The sequence below is a fragment of the Phalacrocorax aristotelis genome, chromosome 4 (assembly GCF_949628215.1).
Source record: "Phalacrocorax aristotelis chromosome 4, bGulAri2.1, whole genome shotgun sequence".
NCBI classification, from domain to species: Eukaryota; Metazoa; Chordata; class Aves; order Suliformes; family Phalacrocoracidae; genus Phalacrocorax; species Phalacrocorax aristotelis.
Window position 1 is genome coordinate 70,130,895 of NC_134279.1, and position 21,094 is coordinate 70,151,988.

General features: G+C 39.5%; 1 protein-coding gene across 1 annotated transcript in view; it reads left to right on the forward strand.

Annotated features, from left to right (window-relative positions):
* Nucleotides 1–21,094, forward strand: part of STK32B (serine/threonine kinase 32B) — a 181,841-nt gene that overhangs the window by 22,356 nt on the left and 138,391 nt on the right. The window contains exons 2-3 of the mRNA XM_075091882.1: nucleotides 6,507–6,562; nucleotides 14,968–15,119. Coding sequence (XP_074947983.1) covers nucleotides 6,507–6,562; nucleotides 14,968–15,119 — 208 coding nt within the window. The remainder of the gene's footprint in view (nucleotides 1–6,506; nucleotides 6,563–14,967; nucleotides 15,120–21,094) is intronic.

Consider the following 21,094-nt stretch of genomic DNA (forward strand, 5'->3'; position numbering starts at 1 on the left):
TAAAACACTCATTAAACTTGAAGAATTCAGACATTGTAATGCAATTTAAATGCAAAGCCCCTAAATACAATGATAGAAAACACCATACTTCATCATTAATGAGATAAAACAGGCTCTGACCCTGATTTTTTTCTTGTCCTTCAGTTATGTAAGTCCTTTCTAACTAGCAGGTTCCTCAGTGAATTAATGTATGGGAATGTCCCATTCCGCTCAGAAGCCTAATAAAGCTATAGAGATTTTGTGTTCCGTGCTCACCTCAATGATATGCCTGGCTTTATAATTCTGTCAACAAAAATTCATTTCATACTTAATTTGAACAGTATCTTTCTTTACTACTGCATTTCCCATGAATAAAGCATGATGGAATGTGACTTCTTACGACTACCCTAACCATTTTATGCGCCTAAATCGAATTTTTAAGCACTATTCATGTTTGTCCTGTCTATATCCATTCAAGCTCATGACTCCATCATGAGTACTGAATTTATATGACTGTATCTGTTTGGTTATTCATCTTATGTGTTTTTGTGTGGAAGTACAGTACCAATTTTAACAAGCTTTGATCGCCACTGAGACATAGTTAGGTTCTGTCAGCACAGCCTCATGACTTTCTCTGAAAAAGGCTGGAGATTCTGAAAAGCAGACAGACATATAAAGAAGACTGCAGAGCTAGTTTGAAATTCTAATAGCAGTGCTGTCCAGTGAGTCTCAGGTCAAACCATACAGGCCAAATCTAGAAGGAAGATCTGATTTAGTTGTTACTCTCTTTTTCTGCTTCACACAGAAGCAGGAAGCATTTAAACATCCTGAAACAGACACGCAACATCTAAGACAGTGCTTAGACTTAAAGAAAAATCTAGTTTCTTGACTGATGGCCACATCATATTTCCTTGTCTGTTTTCTGTTGAGACCAGTGAGAACGAACCTGGATGTCTTACAAATAAGACTTTACTGTACACCTCCTAATGCCTCAGTAGTCATGTTCTGGTTTTGGCTACTGACAGAAAGCCCAGATAAATCAGTGGGAATCAGCTAAAGAAGGACAATGTCTGGATTTAGCTTTGGACGTTTATCAAGCTATTCCATTTTTTTTTTTAATTGAAAGGCCCCTGATTTTTTTTTCTATGATGCAAAGCGTGTGTATGCCCTTGCTTTTACCATGTTGGGTTGGATATTTGTTCTTGGAGATACAATAATCTTTCAGGTAATTGTTATTGAGTATATTTGGACTAGTCACATATACATGCTATAAATATTCCTTAGCTGCAGCAAGAACAACAGATGTCATTTCTATGTAGAATCCACCCAATATGCATATTGCCTCTTGAGCTAGATGTAATTTACGTTTGAACAAATGATGGGTAACATGAGAATATTTTAGATTAGCAAAACTACTTTTTTGCTAATCTTGCTAAAAAATTGCTAAAAAATATGAAAGAGTAGAAATTTTGTATTCTTGTGTGATGTCATAATTTAAGCACATCACAAACTGCATTGGTGTAACAGTTCATTTGGGTTTTTTTGGTTCAAATCACTGTACCACTCATGAATAATGCAGCAGAGGTGAATGCATATAGAAGATTTCATAGTTTTAATATATATAATTTTGTACATAATACTGGTTATTTTGCCAAAAAATAAAAATAGGCATTTCCAGTAAAACTATCCAGGCATTTCCCCTAAAACTATCCAGTGTTTTTGCAGTATGGTTGTAAAAACCCAATAGTACATATTTCATCTTTCTTTAGAAAGTTTTATATAAAATGTTCGCTCTATCAGTGCTCAGGCTGTTGGAAAGATGTGCCTGAGAAATGGTGTAATCTGAAGTGGGAGCCAGGTTCTGCTCTCAGCTCTGTGGCAACTTGATGTGTGGGGTGGGAGTCAATTACCTACCGATTTCTGTATCTCCACTTCCACAGCAGTGTACACTTTTCACACTTTGAAAATTGCTTTCAGTCTTTATAGTGGTTTTATAAAGCCCTATTACCTGAATTGGCTGTTGCTACTCTCCTGATTACCTGTGTGTCTGAGCACTAAACTACCTCCTATACCTAAGTTTACAGCTGCTTAGAAGTATAATGATTCACGTTTCTACAGACGGGGCAGAAGATATTGAAGCCCTTGCCTCAGGTCACATGAGAAGGGTATGGCAGAAGAGGGATTCCTGGGTCTAAGTTGGTGACAAACCACTGTGCCATCCTTCTAGATATTCCTGATATTTTTGAGCACACTGGTGTATTTGATCAAGTACCTGTAATGGCTAGGACAACTTTTTTTTTTTTTTTAACTTTTCCAGGCAAGCAGGGAACGACCTTTCATTCAGCTTGTGAATCCCATTACCATCATCCAAGCTTTTATTAGTTCAAACACAAACTACTGGAAAAGCTCTACATGGGGCTACTTCAAAACCATGTAAATAATCAAAATAAGGTATATACAAGGCACTTAAAGCTATTAATAGAGACTTGAAGCTGTGCAATGGAATTAATTTAAGATGTATCTGAGCGTGACTAAATTGAAAGAAACAAAATACTTTAATTTGTATGCGTATATCTCATTACTGAAAATAACAGGCATCAGTCACTGTAATACAGTTTCATGCAACAGATGCCATAAATGAGGATCTATTTTCTCCCTTAGTTAGCCAAATATCTGTTTTATTCCATAATCCTTCTCAGTTTTGAATTAATGGTGACTTTTTTAGGGGTGAAGGTGGGAGATTATAATACTTCTTGATTTTTCCAACTTGATGAATATCAGTGAAACTGAAAGGAAACTCCCTCATACTGTTGTTAATGCTCACAGTTTCATTCTGTGAATTTACCTGTACGAAATATTAGGTGATGACAATATAAACTAATCCTGATTTCTGAAAAATGTCCATACTCTAAGACTCAAATTCAGATCCGATGTCCAAGATCTCCAAAGTACAGTGTGGTAATAAAATGAAAGAAGTGCTAAAAAAGTTGGAAAATATTTTTTTTTCTCTTGCATAAAGAATACCAAGAAAGCTGTTTTCAAAAGAGTAATAGTCATATTACTGTTACTGAAGAAAGTGTCCTTCTGCCCAGCCACACCATTATCTCAGTGGGGCTTTGCACTAGAAAAATGTCATTAGCTACAACACCAGGCTCCACAAGAGTTAGACATGTCATGTTTTAGAGGACAAGAATACAGTACTTGTGATATCCTTGTAGCACAGAGGAAATGACAGTGTCTGATCTTGATGATATTTTAAACACTAGAAATGCCAGAGGTCATGGTGAGCTTTAATTCTCAGAATAAGTGGTGACCCTGTACTGTTGAATTTTCACAAAAAGAGAGAAAAACCACATACAGAACCTAAAAAAAAAAAAGTGTGATGAACAAAAAAAAGCCAAAAATTTGAGTGTGAGATTAAAAACACCTGAGGAAAACACCTGAGGAGAATGACTACAGTAATAATAAGGTGGCAGTAAACTTAGCTTGACCATTGACTGTTTATCAGGGCTGCAATGCTAATGTGACTTCTGCATGGCTGATCTGTTGCTGATGGGACTGTTGCTTAAAACATCTTAGTTTTACTCAGCTGAATTTGGTATTGGTCTCAGTTGCAAAGTATCCCTTTTATTATCCTTTCCTACCATCTCAAGGGAGGAGCTTCCCCATTTTTGAATCTACAATTTGTGAGTATGTTTGAATGATCAAAAGAGACCAAGTTGCCTCACCTTAGTGAATTAACCCTTTCCAGAAGAGCACAGTGGCTACAAGCCTAGCTCATTTCAAACGTAGGCTCAGTTGTGTTTACATACTTCCACAATCACTTAAAATTATCTTTCTTTTTTCTTGCACAAAACATGTTGCAATCATTGTACCTTGGTTTAAGAAAAGGCTTATGGGACAGTGAACTATAGAAAGAAAATGTTCTTTTTCCCTAATGAAGATCTGAAATTGTAACATCCCACTTTCTATGTGTTAAACATAAAAAAAGAGAAAATTTGACCAATAGTTGTGGGTGTGTTTTTTAACCACGTATTTGACTTACTAATAATCCATCTTAAATTCCATGGTCTAATGCCTCATTTAACCATTTGTTTCTTACAGAAGCCCAATTCAAAATTAAATCCAATTTAAAAAAAAAAAACCACAAACTCATTCTAGCCATTCAGAACAATAAATGCCATTAAAGAAGGAAGTACAGAGAAATAGAATAGAAATTATATGGACAACAAAAAAATGTCCTTCTCATACCTAAAAATAAATGCTTAATCTTAGTTTTACAAAAACAAAATAATTCATCAAACTGGTGTATTTAAAAACCAGACAGGCTTCAGGACAATAAGATAGTCAAGGCTTACTGAAATGTGGCTTGACCGAAATTTAGACAATTACAGACTTTCAACAGTTTTCCAGCTTTTTTCAGGAACTGACCTCATCTGAGTGATTGCAAAATAAAGAACAAACTCAAACTAAGCTTACTTTAAGGATCACGCTTCTTAAAAAATAGTAAAATATATAGGAAACATGAGAAGATTTGAAAGCAGGGGAGTGGACACCAGCATGCTGGAGGGAAAAATTGCTGAATTTTCCCTATCAAAGAAATGAATGAGATTAACACATGGTTTTGAACCTTTTCAGTGCTGTGTTGAATCCTTACTTAAACTTAAGGATCAACTTAAAGATCCCAGTCATTAAGGTCTCAAGTCCTCTGTTCAGGGGCATGCATGTGGGAGGGATGACCTGTGGGAGCAAAATATAAGTTGATGTAGGTCTGTGTGGAAGGTGGTTTTACTAAACTGACCATCTTGTCCATCACACCAGTATTGGACCAGCAAGAACTACAAGACAGTGCTACACTGGTAAAACTGGCGGGCGGAGGCCAGCTGCAGGTTGTTGACAGACAATCTTGCTTCTCAAACATCTGGGTAGTTCTAACTCCTATGTGATTCAGCACAAAATTTGTTTTCCAGTTTCCAAGCAGCTTATAAATCCTCTGCAAGGTTATGCATTTTCTTTTTAGTATCTAATTCTAAAACTGCTATATGCAGAATTACCATCTTTTTTTGCTAAAGACTAGAGTCTGCTGCTTTCAGCTGTCAGCTCTGGATTTGATTTAGACTCCAGCGATTACCAGGAAGGTGGTTGCTACAGCTGCACTAATAAAAGGAGCAACCATGTTTCCTTGAAAACAATGTAAGCAAGCATAAATAAACAAATACTTAAATATATTATAAGTGTCATTAATAGAGTAAATACGATATTACTGGAAGATGGAAAATAAGATCTTAGCCCTTTTCAGTGGCTTGATATCACACTTGCAACTTCCTACTCCATGCTTAGCTTCAGCTGATACAACTTCTTTTGACAGACATTTAAAGTATTATTGGTTTTACAGGATTTGCCTCTTCATGATGTGAGTCACATTTTTGTTGTATTTGTTCATGTTACCACATTTTTCCAGTGACAGCCTGTCTCCATAATGTTGCTGATTCTTGCTAGGCCAATAACAGGCACATAGATAGAGGTACATGACTAAAGGCAGGAACGTAAGAAAGTTTTAGTTTAAAAAAATCCTGTTAAGTTGCACTGAACTTTGTCGACTCTGGTTCACTGAGTTTAGCTTTAAGTGTGATTCTTTTCTGACAAGTGACTGTAAAAACTGTATCACACATTGTCATGTTTGTGTTTCACTGGCTCTGTATAAATTTTGTTCAGGTTGTTGGATTTTTTTTAAACCACCAGACCTACAAATGAACCAGAGATCTGAAGGACATGCTGTGTTCAGTCTCATGCAGCATCAACAATAATGGCGTTTATGAGAAATGAATTCTTTCACTCACTTTCACAGCAAACCACTTCAGTGTCTAGGGCAGACTGTGCTGTCAGATTTTCATGAAGAGGGATTAAATCCATTTTGCTGCCAAGCTAAAATGAAACATCCCCAAACAAACTTATGCCACATCTATGAAATAGTCTTATAGTATTAGCATTATGTATTGTATTAAGGTGGCAAAGTCTGGGGGGGGTGATCCTGCTAGCTCATCATGGGACAAGCTTCCATTGCTGTAACAGAAAACGGGAATTATTCTGCAGAGTGATTACTATAACAATACCATCCTTATATGACTACATATCTGTAAGCAGATTGTGTTACTTATCTGAATTATTCAGTACTCTTTTAACAGATGTTGATCTTTTGAGAATATGCTGAGCAGTTTTTGCTAATTGCTGTGTAATGCTAACTTACAGCTTGTTACTTCGTTAGGACAGAGGTATGTTTCTTTTTCAAGATATTGGGCACTGGAGGCATTTAACCAAGATGGGTTGATGAATGAAATTCACGGAGCATATTTTAAAGCAAACCTCCTCTTTCCTAGATATTAAATATGTTTGGTGTTTTAAGAGAAAAATTTAACAGCACATGGTAAAATGACATCACTTGGAAACACTGTCATTACTTTTCTTATCTGATTTCTGATTCTGACAGCACTCTACAAACTACTTTCCTTTTCTCCTTTGTTTTTCAGTTAACTTTGACCACTTTCAAATATTGCGGGCTATTGGGAAAGGGAGTTTTGGAAAGGTAAGAATTGATTTATGTTTAGCAGTTAAAAACCTAACAGAGAATTCTTTAATGTATTTCTGACGTGACTTGATTAGACTAAGGTAAAGAAACATAGGTTTTGTAGACTTTTGCTTCATAAAGACATCAGTTCATCAGTACAAAGTGAATGACTGTTCATTAAATTATTTCTATTACAATATATGCACTAAAATTAATTGAGTAAAAATTATTACAAAAATTAAATCTCCTCAATGAGGATCAGCAGAACTTAGAAATCTGTCCCCAAAACAAAACCAAAAACAAAATAGGAGCAGGCTACTTTTTTAGAGCACACTAGAGTGATCTTGTTCTTAAATCTCTGGACTTATTCGTGTCTTTAAAATAATTGCAGTATTTTAAAGGCTCTTTACATAGAGTCAATACACTTGGGACTGTATAAACTGACATACACCGTAATTATGATCATTGAGTAAATGTTTGTTCAATTCAACAGGCTTTTGCTGAAACAGAGAAGATTAATGGTTTGTTTACACATGAGTAGACGACCTTTCTTTCCTATGATAAAGGCTATAACAAGGTTTTAAATTTTAATGTTGGCAAATACAAGGCCATGCAGTCAGAGAAAATCATATTATAAAAATATTGGAAACCGTTACTTGTAGGAATACATTTGAAGGTGAAATATAACTTCAGTAACTGATCAAGCAATAGCTATCTAGATCTTTATTTAAATGATTCTTGCATATACGCCAGCTGAGTGCCAGTGAGCTTCTGTGGTTATGTATTAAGCACATACACAGGCTTTTGCCTGCTCTTGACCTACGCAGAAAATTACTTTCATTTTACAGAGGCCTGAAATACTTCTTGCAGCATGGTCCTTCACGGCATGGTCCTTATTCAGTTCAGTAGTTTCCAAGAGAAACCCTCTTTGAGGTCAATAGGAGAATATGTTGCTAGTGCAAAATGATATTCAAGAATCCCTTAAAAATCAGCATGGCTGGAGCTCTATGATTGTGATGGAATATCATGCCAAACTAAATAGAGGTCCAGGAGCAGAAGTTAGATCCACGATAACTAGTTAAAGATATATCCAAATCATGCTGGCCGTCTCAAAGATCACCTGCACCCCTCTTTCTTCAGAGCTTCCCCATTCACACCTCTACGGTTCCTGCCCTTCCAAAGGGGCCCTCACCCTTCCACATCATGCAGGAAAGTAAAACAAGCCTACATGCATTTTGAAGGCTTATTTGTTGATGTTTGATCCACACTTCTCCACAGCATTCAGGAAACTGGTGAATGTTTCTGATATTTCTAGAAACATCTGATTTTCTTGCAGGTTCATAGAGTGTTCTTCCAAACCTGTTTTGGTAATATGTATGGGTGAGAATAAATTCTCACAACTCTGAAAAAACATGTTTAATGCAAGAAAGGACTCATGCATAAGTCCTCTCTCAACTTAAATCCTTATTTTGCAGCTGACAATGCAACAGAAGAGTCCTTGGCATAGCAGGCTTATTTCCCCAAATGAATGCTAGCTTCTGACCAATTACCTCATTTCTTCCACAGACAGGGAATTAAAGAAAACCATTTCAAAATTACCTATTATACCATAGCCAAAAGCACAACATGGTAAATCTGTCACCATTTCAAGTGTCTTTCTCTCTGAGTCAATCTTGCCTTTATCATTCATTTAGAAGCCTTGTTGTTGGCAACTTTTCCTATTACTGTCCTTCTGGAAGTACCTAGCAGCAGAAAACATCAACAAATGATGCAAGACTTCTAATCCCTATTGACTCGCTCTTTACTGCTTGGGTCCTATTGTGCTCTAGCATCCTCCAGCATGTAACACCATGAACATGTTCGGTATCCTGCCTTCCTTAAACTGCCTTCTTCCTTTATAGCTGCTCTGTGGCCTTTTTTGTTTTCTGAGACCAGTAGGATGTTTTAAGACATGCTTTACTTTTTTATTTTATTACTGTTGGTTCTCTCTCTCTCAAATTACTGTAGTTGCTACAGCAACCTTAGGCCTCAGCAGGATATTAGCGCAGGAGGTATCTGATATGGCAGGGACTCCACACAGCTCAGCTCACTCTTGTGCAGAGCTCAAGGTGGTCCTCAGCACCTCACCTCTTCCATCAGGGCTGACTGCTTCAGCAGCTACACTCTGCCCCTCTCAGCTGGCTTCAGAAAGCAGCTCCCTGCCTTTTCCTTTGGCATTTTCAATTCACACTAGCAACATTTGCCGTTACAGAAATTCCTAGGCCATTTGGTATCAAATGCTTTGTATCTCAAGAGCTTGTCTTTTCTGAGAAGTGGCCACCTGTTTTAAGCATTTTAAGCCTTAGTACATGCTATTTCTTAGGGACATGCTAAGAGCAGGTGCAGTCCTGTACACACTGTAACATCTTCCCCAGAAAAAGTGAAGATACATTACAGCAGTTGTGAGGAGTGTAGGAAATGGGTGTGGAGAGAAGAGGAACAAGGAGCATGCTCCTGTTTCCTGAAACAACCAGGCTTGCTTCTCTCCTCTTGGAAAGGCATCCTTTCAGAGCTCAGGTTGTACCCTTGTGAGGACCAGATGAAGAAGGTGAGCTCTGAGCCGGCAGAGGACCACTGCAGTCACAGCTTCTGTGCAAGCAGCAGTTCATTTGTTCAAGCCAAGTGATGTGCAAGCTATGGCAGACTGGTGTGTGACCACTCACCGAATACTTGTCCCCCTCCTGGGCACATGTATACATACCCAGTGTATGTATCTGTACATACAGACACAGGTACAGACCTGTGAGCTGCTGCAAGGGTGACAGTGGTACCAAACCAAGGTATGTGGCACTCCTCCAGGGGTAGCTTTGCTGGCTTCAGAGACCTTGCTTTGCTAGGCAGATGAAGGTAGTGCTTTGCTTATGCGTTGGTGTCCTCATATGTAACAGGAACAAATTCATATATTTGGTTTTTATGCTTGGCATGTTCCAGCTATTAGTATTTCCAAATACATTTGAAGTGGGCCAGGTCAGAAATTTTGTCCAAGCAGCTTTTATTCCTATATTAAATATTTCCCTTCTCAGTCAATTCAGAAGTAGACACTTTAAAAGACTCAAACCAAAAATCCTGAACACTGGCCTAAGTATTTATTTCTTTATACCATGTAATAACTTAAAAATGCTCTGTCATGTTTAATCTGGCTAAATTTTTCCATTTTGCTATATGTAGGGCCATCATTCTTATGAAAAAAAATTATGGCAAAACTTTATATATTTGAAAATCACCCAATAAGTACAAAACTGACTAGGAGAGAAGTAGAAGAATTATCATTGTTCTTTACTGCAAGAGTAACCATATAATTGCAGGCTTACTGCCACAAAATAATTTGTATTCATGTGAAACAACTAGTTTTCAGGAATATTATACCAATTTTCTTCAAGTTCTTTGTTCATGGGAGCAGGTATATTGAACAATCTGACCTTAAATGAGATTCAAATTATAATATGAATGTACAAATTCTTTCTCCTGGTTGTCTAAGATGCTGAGACACAAGACGTGGTTCTGATTAATCTGGTTGTATAAAACAGTGATTTCCTCTGCTGAAGTAATTGAAATTACACTGGTGTAAAACAGATGGGAGCCCAGAATCACGTCTACACTGATCGAGAGTACTTTACTAAATAATATGCAAAATATTTCAGAAAAAATATGCTGCTATCCTAAAAGCAACATAATCCACAACTGCAGAATATTAATATTTTTTGACAGTATAAACACCTGTTTTTTAGCTTGAGTTAATATGAAAGAAGACTAAGCAGATGCTTGGTCCCTGCTCCAGCTGTTGTGGTTTGCTCAGGGGAATCTGGGAATGAATCCCCATTTCAATGAAATTCCCTGGCAGTATAAAGCCAAACTTATGACATGCATTCTCCAGCCTCTTTGTGTAAATCTTTCCAACTCTGCTTGTAGGCTGAGACTATGAGCATTAATTTTTCAGAGTATATGGGTAAGAACAGAAAAGGTAGCAATATTTCAGACACATGCTTCATAGCAGATTCGCCAGTTCCCACACTGAGTGTGAAATGTATAGCTGATTTCTGTCTTGTAGTCCCCTATGTCTAGGTGAGTGTCTTCTGCCCATGAAATGCCACAGATCCTCTCCTGGGGTGTAATTACTCATGGCAGCTATGGGTGCCCCATCTGATCTACTGACCTGACGTACTTGATGCATAAGATTATGACACAGGAGCAAGGCTGAGGTGTGCACTGCAGCTGTCAGCTCTCTGCTATCAGGGACTTTGCATAGAGCAGCTTTCTCTGGCTGCAGTTTTGCATCTCTCCTTTTTTATGACCTGTCATGAAACCACATCATGTAGTTCATCAGAAGCCTAAGTACTTATACACCAAGCTCAGACCAAAATGGCTTAATTGAAACTAAGTGCTCCTGCTCCCTGCTGTGTTTTGCAGCAAGTCAAACTTTTCAGCCATCCCCATCTTTTGTTCTGGGAAGACCTTCTCTGAAGCTAACTATGGCTTCTCAGCCTACACAGCATTATGCAGCTTTCTGCAGCAAACCATTAGCAAATTTTGCCAGTTTTTCTCAGCATAGCACTCACTTCACTTACCTAGGTCTGCAATAACCCATAGGGCACTTTTTTGTTGCCCATAGCAGTCTCAGTGGCTGTGTGACCTATTAATCTGGAGATTAAACTTGACCTGCAGGTGCTCTATTTTTTGCATGTGAAATCAGAGTAAATCCAAGAAGGCAGCTTAGAAGTGGACCATAGCATATGTCACTCCTGAAAAATGAAGTTTAGGCCCAAAGCTATTGGTTTTCTTCCCCTGGTTCTGAGGGAAAGTGGCTCCAAGTCACACTCTGGTCAAATTTCTTTTAACCTGAAAGTTTTGACGGCAATCCATTGTTACCTTCTCCCAGATATGAAAAAGATACAACCCTGTGATGACAGCTAAGACATGTAGAAAAACCCTCTTTAAAAAGGAATATTTTCACAAGAGACTTTAAAAAATAAACACCATGTAACTCCAAAGGAAATTAATGAGATTCATATTACTTACACTTAAAAATGTACAACACAGATGCCTACATTCAAGCTAGTCATCTACAGTCTCTTTTGGGGACTATAAAGAGAAGCCATCCCTCTAGAGTTGGTTCCCTGTACCTATTTAGACCCGTACCTTAGGGGGAGATGGATGTGCCTGTCCCTATCTGCTGACTATGAAGCCAGATAGTTGTTGAGTTCGTGACGCTTATATTTGGTTTGAAGCATCATCTATAGAGGCTGATGAAGCAGTTTGAGCAGGGCACTGTCTGGGCTTTGGTAAATGATATTCACAGAAAAATTGAAAGAGGATGTTTTAGTAATGTGAGCGTGACAGGCTTCCATACTGATACGTGTAAATAAGGTGATTCTTCACGGATTCATTAGTCATTGCAGAATTTGCTTGTTGAGGTGCCAGAGCACAAGTCTGTTGATATTTTAAAATGACTCCTTTGGAAAGAATTTAAACCATAAACAAAAAAACCCAATTTAAACATTTCCCGTTAAGACTGCACATGTGAGGAGACCTCAAGGGCATTTCTTTCCTTCCTGCAGTCGTGGAAAAGTTTCAGCCCATTGATGTCCTGCTCAGAAGAAGAGCTAACAGCCAGCAGGTAGAAATGCCAGGGAGGATCTCCACTATGATTCAGCGCTGTCGTAGCACTTTCCAGCGCTTTTCAGAATAACATCCATGTGGATGCAGCTTGCGTTTCCTGATTTTTTAGTAGGAAGTAGCTTTAGTCTTTTAATTAAAATCCTATTGGTTTTGAAACCATGTTAAAAGATGTGTGTAGGCACACATTACTAGAAAACATTCTGCTTTAAAGCTGTATGCTAGGCAAGCTTCTACTAACAACAGAAGGTGTGTTTCAGCTGTGCCAAATACCCTTGTCTTTACTGGCAGGTAAGAGAACTGGGTGCTTTCTGGAGTTACAGTAGTGTTTCAAAACCTGTTTATATTGCATATTTAGGTGCTGTATATGATCCTAGTTTGCTGCATTGGTCAACCCTGTAACTCTCAGCTGAGTAAAACCCCATTATCTCAGCAGTCTCACTAGTCAATGGTTCAATAGGGAGGCTTTTTATGTAATGGAATAGGAGACTTCTGCAAACCTCTCAGTCTTGGCCAAGTCTCATATGAAAATCCTGCTGCAAATTCATGTAAGTGAATGAAGTTCTGGACTTTGGTTCTGAACCAAAATCCATAAACATTGTACTTTGTAATGTGATTCACTAAACTGGAGTGTCCACATAATCTCAGAGAGGATGTTAAGAATTGCCCCTGCAAATTCTGCTTATACTTTTGAAGAACTTGTGGAATCTTGAACAATTCATTTCCATCCCTCCATTTCAGTTCAGCCCCACCTGCTACCCCTTCTTTCCCCAAAAGGCCAACCCCAGTTTCCCATTGTTCTACAGACGGGGCTCTTTCCTTATAAGAGTGAACCTTTAGTTAGCTTAAGGACACCACCAACACTTACTGTGTAACACCCCAAGACGGAAAGTGAAACAAAACTTCAGTACTCACCATTGTGTAACATTGATGGGCTTGAGACAAAACATTACCATCCATGTTCTACTTAATTAGCAGAACATCTCCTGATATTAGGAAAGGTAATTAGAAACACTGCTTAATATCACCTTATCATTATAAGTTAAAAGTACTCTATTAACTCCTCTCTCTGGAGTAGATTTGAGTTCAAGGACACACTTCATGGAAATAGAGTTGCAGAGAAATAAATGTGGTTTGGCTTCACTGGCTCAGTTCCTCTTGGAGGGACTGAAAAAAGGTTGGGGATGTAAAATATGCTGATGGTACACTCCTGGAGCCTTTCCTCTGTGGTTAAGAAATAAGTAACCACACAGTAGGTCTCTCTACGTTCCTCACCCTGGTGCTGGTGGTTTGACTCCAGGTCCAGAATCCAGATGACACCCTGTTAAAGTCAGAGGTTTCACCTGTGGGAAGTTGTCTTAGTTTCTCCAGATCGTTTCCGAATTTTGAGCATGCAATTTCCTTAAAATACAACTTGAAACCAAAGGATTTATTTTTGGTTGGCACCATGCTGTAATCTGATCAATGATCACTACTTTTATGTGTGTATACTATGTGTGCATACTATAATTTTACATGTGTATAATATGGGAGTATGTGTGCATGTGTGTACGTACATAAATATACATATAAAATAATAGTGCCCACACCAAGTGAATCCAGAGTACCCTTGAATTTAGACATTACTGTGTTTGATATCTAAACCAGATGCTTCCAGTACATAGCCTGTATATGTCCTGATGATGAAAAATTTTAATTAGAGCTTATCAGTATCAGTGGCTGTATCAGTAATATAAATGTTTCACCAAAATAATATTTTCAACTAATATTCTCCTGGCTGTGAAGACACCCTAGGAGTGTCACTTAAAAAAGTCCTGATCAATTAACAGGAAAAAACCTTCAGAGCAAAAGACTGCTGAAGATATAGTTTTGCTCTGTGTGTGTATGTAAGGCTGTTATGAAGACGAGATTTACACCAGCTTTGGGGATAAGACATATTTGGGGATGAGACGTATTTGGGGATGAGACGTATTTGGGGATGAGACGTATTTCTGTGTTGCCGGAAATCATATTTAAAATGATGGTTCTTAGATGTGGTGCTGGTGACACTCTCCAGCTTCATTCACAAGGTAAACTGCCATGACAAAAATCAGTCCAGACTTTACATGGGAGTTCTCTTGACTAAGATTTTCTTCCTGCATTTACAAAATTATTTGACTTTTTTTTTCAAAAAAGGAAAACAAAGCTAAAGCAAATAAATTTACTGCCAGAGACGAAATCATTGTAATGGTCTCCTGTGACTTCAAAAATATTATGATGAATCTCCGTACAAAAACTCTTATTCTTTTCAACAATGACTAAGGGAGCATAATTCTGATATTTATATGAAATATTGAGCCTTGTGAACATAGGCTATGTCTATGATGCAGTAGACAAGGTGTGTGTATTAACTTGCAGGAATGAGGACAGTGACTGTGCAGGTTCCTAGGCAGGAGGCAGTAATTTCTGTGACAATAAAATAGCCTGCAGTTCGGGCAATTGGAGTGTATTCCTCGCAGCTTTACCATGTAAATTCTCAGAGTTATGTCACTTTTCTTGATTCCCCATTTCTTCTTAGAGAGGGTTGAGCTGTTCTTTTGTTAATATATTAATTACAATTTATTAAAAAGAATCCTGCATAGCTGTAATGTTTCTGAAGGTGTTCCTAGGTTGTGGTGTCCAGACCTGGATTCTTGAAATATCATAAAAGTCTCCATTTTTTTTTTTGAAGTCACAACCGAGCTTCCTTTCCGTAGGTACCTAACTTTGTCTTTTACTTTGCTGTCAACTAGGTGTGCATTGTACAGAAGAGAGACACCAAGAAAATGTATGCCATGAAATATATGAATAAACAGAAGTGCATTGAGAGAGATGAAGTTCGAAATGTTTTCCGGGAGCTACAGATAATGCAAGGCCTGGAACATCCCTTCCTAGTCAATCTATGGTAAGCAAACCTTTAAAATTCTGTAAAGGATCTCTCATTTTCCACTTATTGCTGAATCAGTTCAGGCTATGGAAGGCTGGAAAGCTGAAAAGTATGAAAAAAATTTCTGGTGGTCTCTTTTTTTAAGGTATCTAGTTATTGCAGAGAGTTTTATTTTTAGTGAATATTTTAAAGATGCCCTTTTGCATTAGAATACTTACACAACACATTCACCTTTTCCTCTCTGGTTTGGTTTCTCTCCAGATTGTTACCGCAGTGTGTGGAAATCTGTTGTTTTATCCAGCTTCACAATTTTTTTTTTTTACTATACCTGGGCTAAACTTCTTTGGCAAGGCTGTGAAATAACAAACCCAATCATTCAGTTAAAAAATTTTCTAGCTGATTCAGAGAAAATTCAAAACTGAATTACTCTTTAAAAATGGCTACCATGGAATAAGAGAAAAACATCTTTTGTCACCTGGAATTTCTCTTATCTTCCCAGTGTTAGGCACTGCAGACCTCAGTCAGCTATGAGTGTGAGAAAATGTTGGTCAAGTAATGACTAGCTTTAAGTACACCACCAACATAAAATATTTTCTGGTTTTTAAGAAGTGATAGTAGTAATGGGATGCAGACTTTTCCTTCCTTAAGTAAAAATTACCTATATAATAAAAAAAAAAGGGGGACATAAACCATTATATGAAAATTGTCCATTTTATGAATAGCTGGATTGGCTGCAGGTGTCACAATGTAAACAGACCTTCTGTTTTGTGAGTTCTACCTGTCTTACCAGAGGTGAAAACCTCTAGTGAGGTTTTCACTAGAAAACCTACAGGTTTTTGCCCATCCTTTAGTTCACTCTTGACCTGTACAGGTGAAAAATTTCTTCTTGCCAGTTTAGCATCTTTCACGAACCAAAAGCCAAACTGTTTTCTGGCTTGAATTAACACAGCTTTAGTATAATTGCACCCACTAATACCAGCAAAGGGTTTGATCCAAAAATTCACTCAAAAAGGACCTAATAATAGATATATGTCTTCAGGTGTTCTCCACTTGACATGAATGCTCACACTTGAGCTAATCTAACGTCCTACGGAACGCTTAAAGAAAAATATATAGATATTGTGACTGTAATACAAAACATTCCCGGTATATTTTCCAAGGTTCCAGCAACGTGTATTCTCGTGATTTCTCTACCAAAAATGTGGTGTCTCTGTGCTTAAGAGCCTCTGGATTTTTCTTTCTTGTGTCTGTCCAATCTCTTTTGAACTCACACAAACTTTTGTTCTTTAACAAGGAGCAGCAAAGATTTCCACTGTGCTAGTCACTGTGAAGATACTATAGGTTAACATGATCTAAAAGATACTTCAGTAAATGTAACAATGCTGAAGAAATAAAGCTCAAATATTTATTGTGAAACAAAAAGTATGCTAGATTCCAGTTACTGAATTATAATAATCTAATGAATATTCTTTCTTGTTTTCTTTTTTTCATGCCAAAGATTAAACCTGAAATAAGCAATACCTTAAAATGTGTTGGATAGGATGATGATTTTTATTGTAAATAATTAATTTAGTTTTCTTGTGCTTCTGAGATACTGTCACAAGACCTCAGGACTCAAATATGTTATATGTGCATATGAGAAAGGTAGAAAATGACACAGAAATGTAGTACTCTAGAATTAACAAACCATTTCAGGCAAAAAGGACACTATTCAAGATGCCCCAGTGCACTAACATTCTATATTCAATGTCTCTAGCCATGTTTATAGCTTCTCTCCCATGTGAACCAGCCCCGTCCCAAATAGCTCCTGGGATAGTCCCAGAGTCACAGTCTCCCATGGATCAATGTGATGTGGCCAGTGCCCTTCGCAACAAGGATTTCCTAACAGCCACAAGCTGCTCTCTGCCAGCTGGCCTGAGTGCTTGGAAATGTTCCCCAGCATGTTTCATCTACTACAATAATCAGAGGGGCTAAATGTTAGTAGGATATCCTCCTCTAGAGACCTCCATCCTTCCTGTTAAAGCTGGGCAACTGTGTAGTCAAACGCCAGATACACGAGACTCTACTGAGATTCAGGGACTTGGACATAAGCAGAACTATAGGAATTTGTCCAAAAAATAATCTCATTGACACTTAGTATTTTCACCTGAAGTGTTCGCCTCAAACATTACACATTCAAATGTCTAGTGATTCACAGCCCTGATTACAGTGTGAGCTACTGAACTACTGGACAACCTATATTTCACCGTGGGCTAGCACAGCAAAGGAAAGTCTTAAAGCCAAGCCTCCCCACAATTAATCTAGCCTACCCCAAATAACTCATTTTTTTGTTACAGACCCATAATCACAAAATGGTAGGGGTTGGAAGGGACCTCTGGATGTCATCTCGTCCGACCCCCCTGCTTGAGCAGGCATACCCAGAGCAGGGGGCACAGGAACGCGTCCAGCTGGGTTTTGAATGTCTCCAGGGAAGGAGACTCCACAGCCTCCCTGGGCAGCCTGTGCCCCTGCTCTGGCACCCGCACAGGAAACAAGTTTGTTCTCACATTTAAGATGAACTTCCTGTGTTCCTGTTTGTGCCCATTGTCCCTTGGCCTGCCATTGGGCACCACCAGAAAGAGTCTGATCCCATCCTCTTGACACCCACCCTTTAGATATTTAAAAGTAGCAGTAAGATCCCCCTCAGTCTTCTCTTCTCCAGGCTGAACAAACACATGTCTCTCAGTCTTTCCTCATAAGGGAGATGCTCCAGTCCCCTGATCATCTTCGTAGCTCTCCACTGGACTTGCTCAAGAAGTTGCCTGTCCTTCTTAAACTGGGGGGCCCAGAACTGGACACAGTACTCCAGATGTGGTCTCATTAGGGCAGAGTAGAGGGGGAGGATAAACTGTCTCGACCTGCTGGCCACACTCCTTTTAATGCACCCCAGGATACCGTTGGCCTTCTTGGCCACAAGGGCATGGTGCTGGCTCAGGGTCAGCTTGCTGCCCACCAGCACTGCCAGGGCCTTCTCAGCAGAGCCACTTTGCAGTAGTTCAGCCCCCAGCCTGTACTGGTGCCTGGGGTTGTTCCTCCCCAGGTGCAGGACCCTACACTTGCTTGTGTTTCATGAGGTTCCCCTGGGCCCAGCTCTCCAGCCTGTCCAGGTCTCGCTGGATGGCAGCACAGCCTTCTGGTGTATCAGCCACTCCTCCCAGCTTGGTATCATCAGTGAACTTGCTGAGGGTACACTCTGTCCCTTTGTCCAGGTCATTGATGACTATATTGAACAGGACTGGACCCAGCACAGACCCCTGGGGAACACCACTAGTGACAGGCCTCCAACCAGTCTCTGTCCTGTTGATCACGACCCTCTGAGTTCTGTTGTTGAGCCTGTTCTTTGTCCACATCACTGCTCACTTATGTAACCCACACTTCCTTAGCTTGTCTGTGAGGATGTTATGGGAGAGTGTCAGAAGCCTTGCTGAAGTCGAGGTAAGCAACATTCACTGCTCTCCTTTCATTGACCCAGCCAGTCATACCATCATTGAAGGCTATCAGGTTGGTCAAGCATGATCAACTGATTCTGCCATTGGTAAATCCATGTTGACTACTTCTGATAACCTTCTTTTCCTCTACATCTCTGGAGGTGATCTCCAGAATGAACCATTACATTGCTTTTCTGGGGATGGCGGTGAGGCTGACTGGCCTATAGTTTCCCAGGTCCTCCTTGCCCTTTTTGAAGACTGGAGTGAAATTGGCTACCCTTCAAAACGCAAGCATCTCTCCTCCCCTCCATGACCTTTCAAAGATAATGGAGAATGACTCAGCAAGAACATCTGCCAGCTTCCTCAGCATCTGTGGGTGCATCCCATCGGGGCCCATGGATTTGTGAGGATCCAGTTTACCTAAATGGTCTCTGACCGAATCCTGATAAACCAAGGGGAAGTCCTTCTTCAGATTTTCTCTCTCACCTCTGGGGTCTGGGATGCCTGAGGGCCAGCCTTAGCAGTGAAGAATGAAGCAAAGGCAGCATTCAGTAACATGCCTCCTCTGCATCCTGCATCACCAGGGCACCCACCTCATTGAGCAGCAAGCCTATATTTTCTCCAGTCGTTCTTTTACAACTGATGTATTTAAAGAAGCCCTTCTTGTTTTCCTTGACGTCCCTTGCCAGATTTAGTTCCAGGTGGGCCTTGGCCTTCCTCTTCACATGTCTGCATACCCTGACAACATTCCTGTATTCCTCCCAAGTGGCCAGTCCCTTTTTCCACATACTGTAAACCTCCTTCTTCTGTTTGACTTTTTCTAGAAGCTCTTTGCTCATCCATGCAGGCCTCCTGGCTCCTTTGCTTGACTTCTTCCTCACAAGGGTGCACCGATCTTGAGCTTGGAGGAAGTGGTACTTGAATATTGACCAGCTGTCTTGGACCCCTCTGCTTTCTAGAGCCGTAACCCATGGAATTCCTCCAAGCAGTTCTTTGAAGAGGCCAAAGTCAGCTATCCTGAAGTTCAAGGTTGTAATCCTACTTGTTGCCTGATTCTGCCATGCAGGATCCTAAACTTGACCATCTCATGGTCACCAGAGCCAATGCTACCCACAGGCCCTCACATCCTCAACCAGACCTTCTTTGTTTACTAGCAACACATCTCACCTCGTTGGCTCCTCCACCACCTGTGTCAAAAAGTTATCCTCAATGTTCTACTCAAACCTTCTGGATTGTGTGCACCTCATGTGTTGCTTTTCCAGCAAATATCAGGGTGGTTGAAGTCCCCCATGAGAATCAGGGCTTGTGATTGTGAGGCTACTTCCAGCTGTATGTAGAAGACTTCATTGACTTCCTCTTCCTGACCAGGTGGCCTGTAGCAAATGCCCACAACAGCGTCACCCATATTTGCCTGCCCCTTAATTTTTACCCATAAGCTCTCGACTTGTTCTTCCTTCACCCTGGGCAGAACTCAATACATTGCAGTTGCTTCTTCACATAAAGAACAATTCCCCCACCTCACCTTGCTGGCCTGTCTTTCCTAAAAAGTATGTAGCTATCCATGACAGCATTCCAGTCATGAGAGCTATCCCACCATGTCTCTGTAATTGCAATGAGATCGTGGCCCTGTGACCACACACAGATCTCTAGTTCTTCCTGTTTATTCCCCATGCTGCGTGCATTGGTGTACAGGTAACTGAGGTAACTGAGCATGCAGGTTTCCCTGGAGGGGTGCATGAACACCCACTATATCCACGCACATCCTTGAGGCAGTTGGTCTTCTGACTGTCGTCTCATGAGGCAGCTAAGGCACCTTTGTCACTGCTCTAGTTGTCCTGGCTTATTCCCCTGTCGGATGTGATGGCATTAGCATTGCCACTTTGGACCCCACCCCCTGAGTCCTTCAGTTTAAAGCCCACCTCACCAAGTTGCCCAGCCTGCTGCCAAAGATTGCCTTGCCCCTTCTAGACAGGTGGATTCCACCTATATTATGTTTCTGTAATTAGCCTTGCAAAATCCTGAATGAATTTAAAATAGCTTCTGATTTATTTCTGGAGTGTCTACGCTTGCAGACTGCAGTAACATGTTCCAGACCTCTGAATGCTCTACCTCAACTTCTGCCTGAATTTCAAGATGTTTTACACATTGTCTTCAAATAATGTCTTCTGTTACTGAACAGCAACAAGGGCAAAACACAAAAATCACAAGTGACCCATGAATAATGGTCACATCTGTGCTATTAACACTAAGCCATATGAAGCTTTTAAACATATTAATTATATTTTATTTTTAAATAATTGATTATTAATGTAGTTACAAATAAAAATAACTGCATTTTATTTATTTACTACCATGAAAAAAGGAACACTGCAAGTACAAATGGAATATTCCTTAAACATATTTTACATGTTCCCAGCGATAATTTCTTAGAAAAAAAACACTTTCGTTGATTGTTGGTGAAATAGCAGCTTGTTTAATGTATTTTTACTTGCAATTTAGAAGCAATAATAGTTTGCATCAAATACA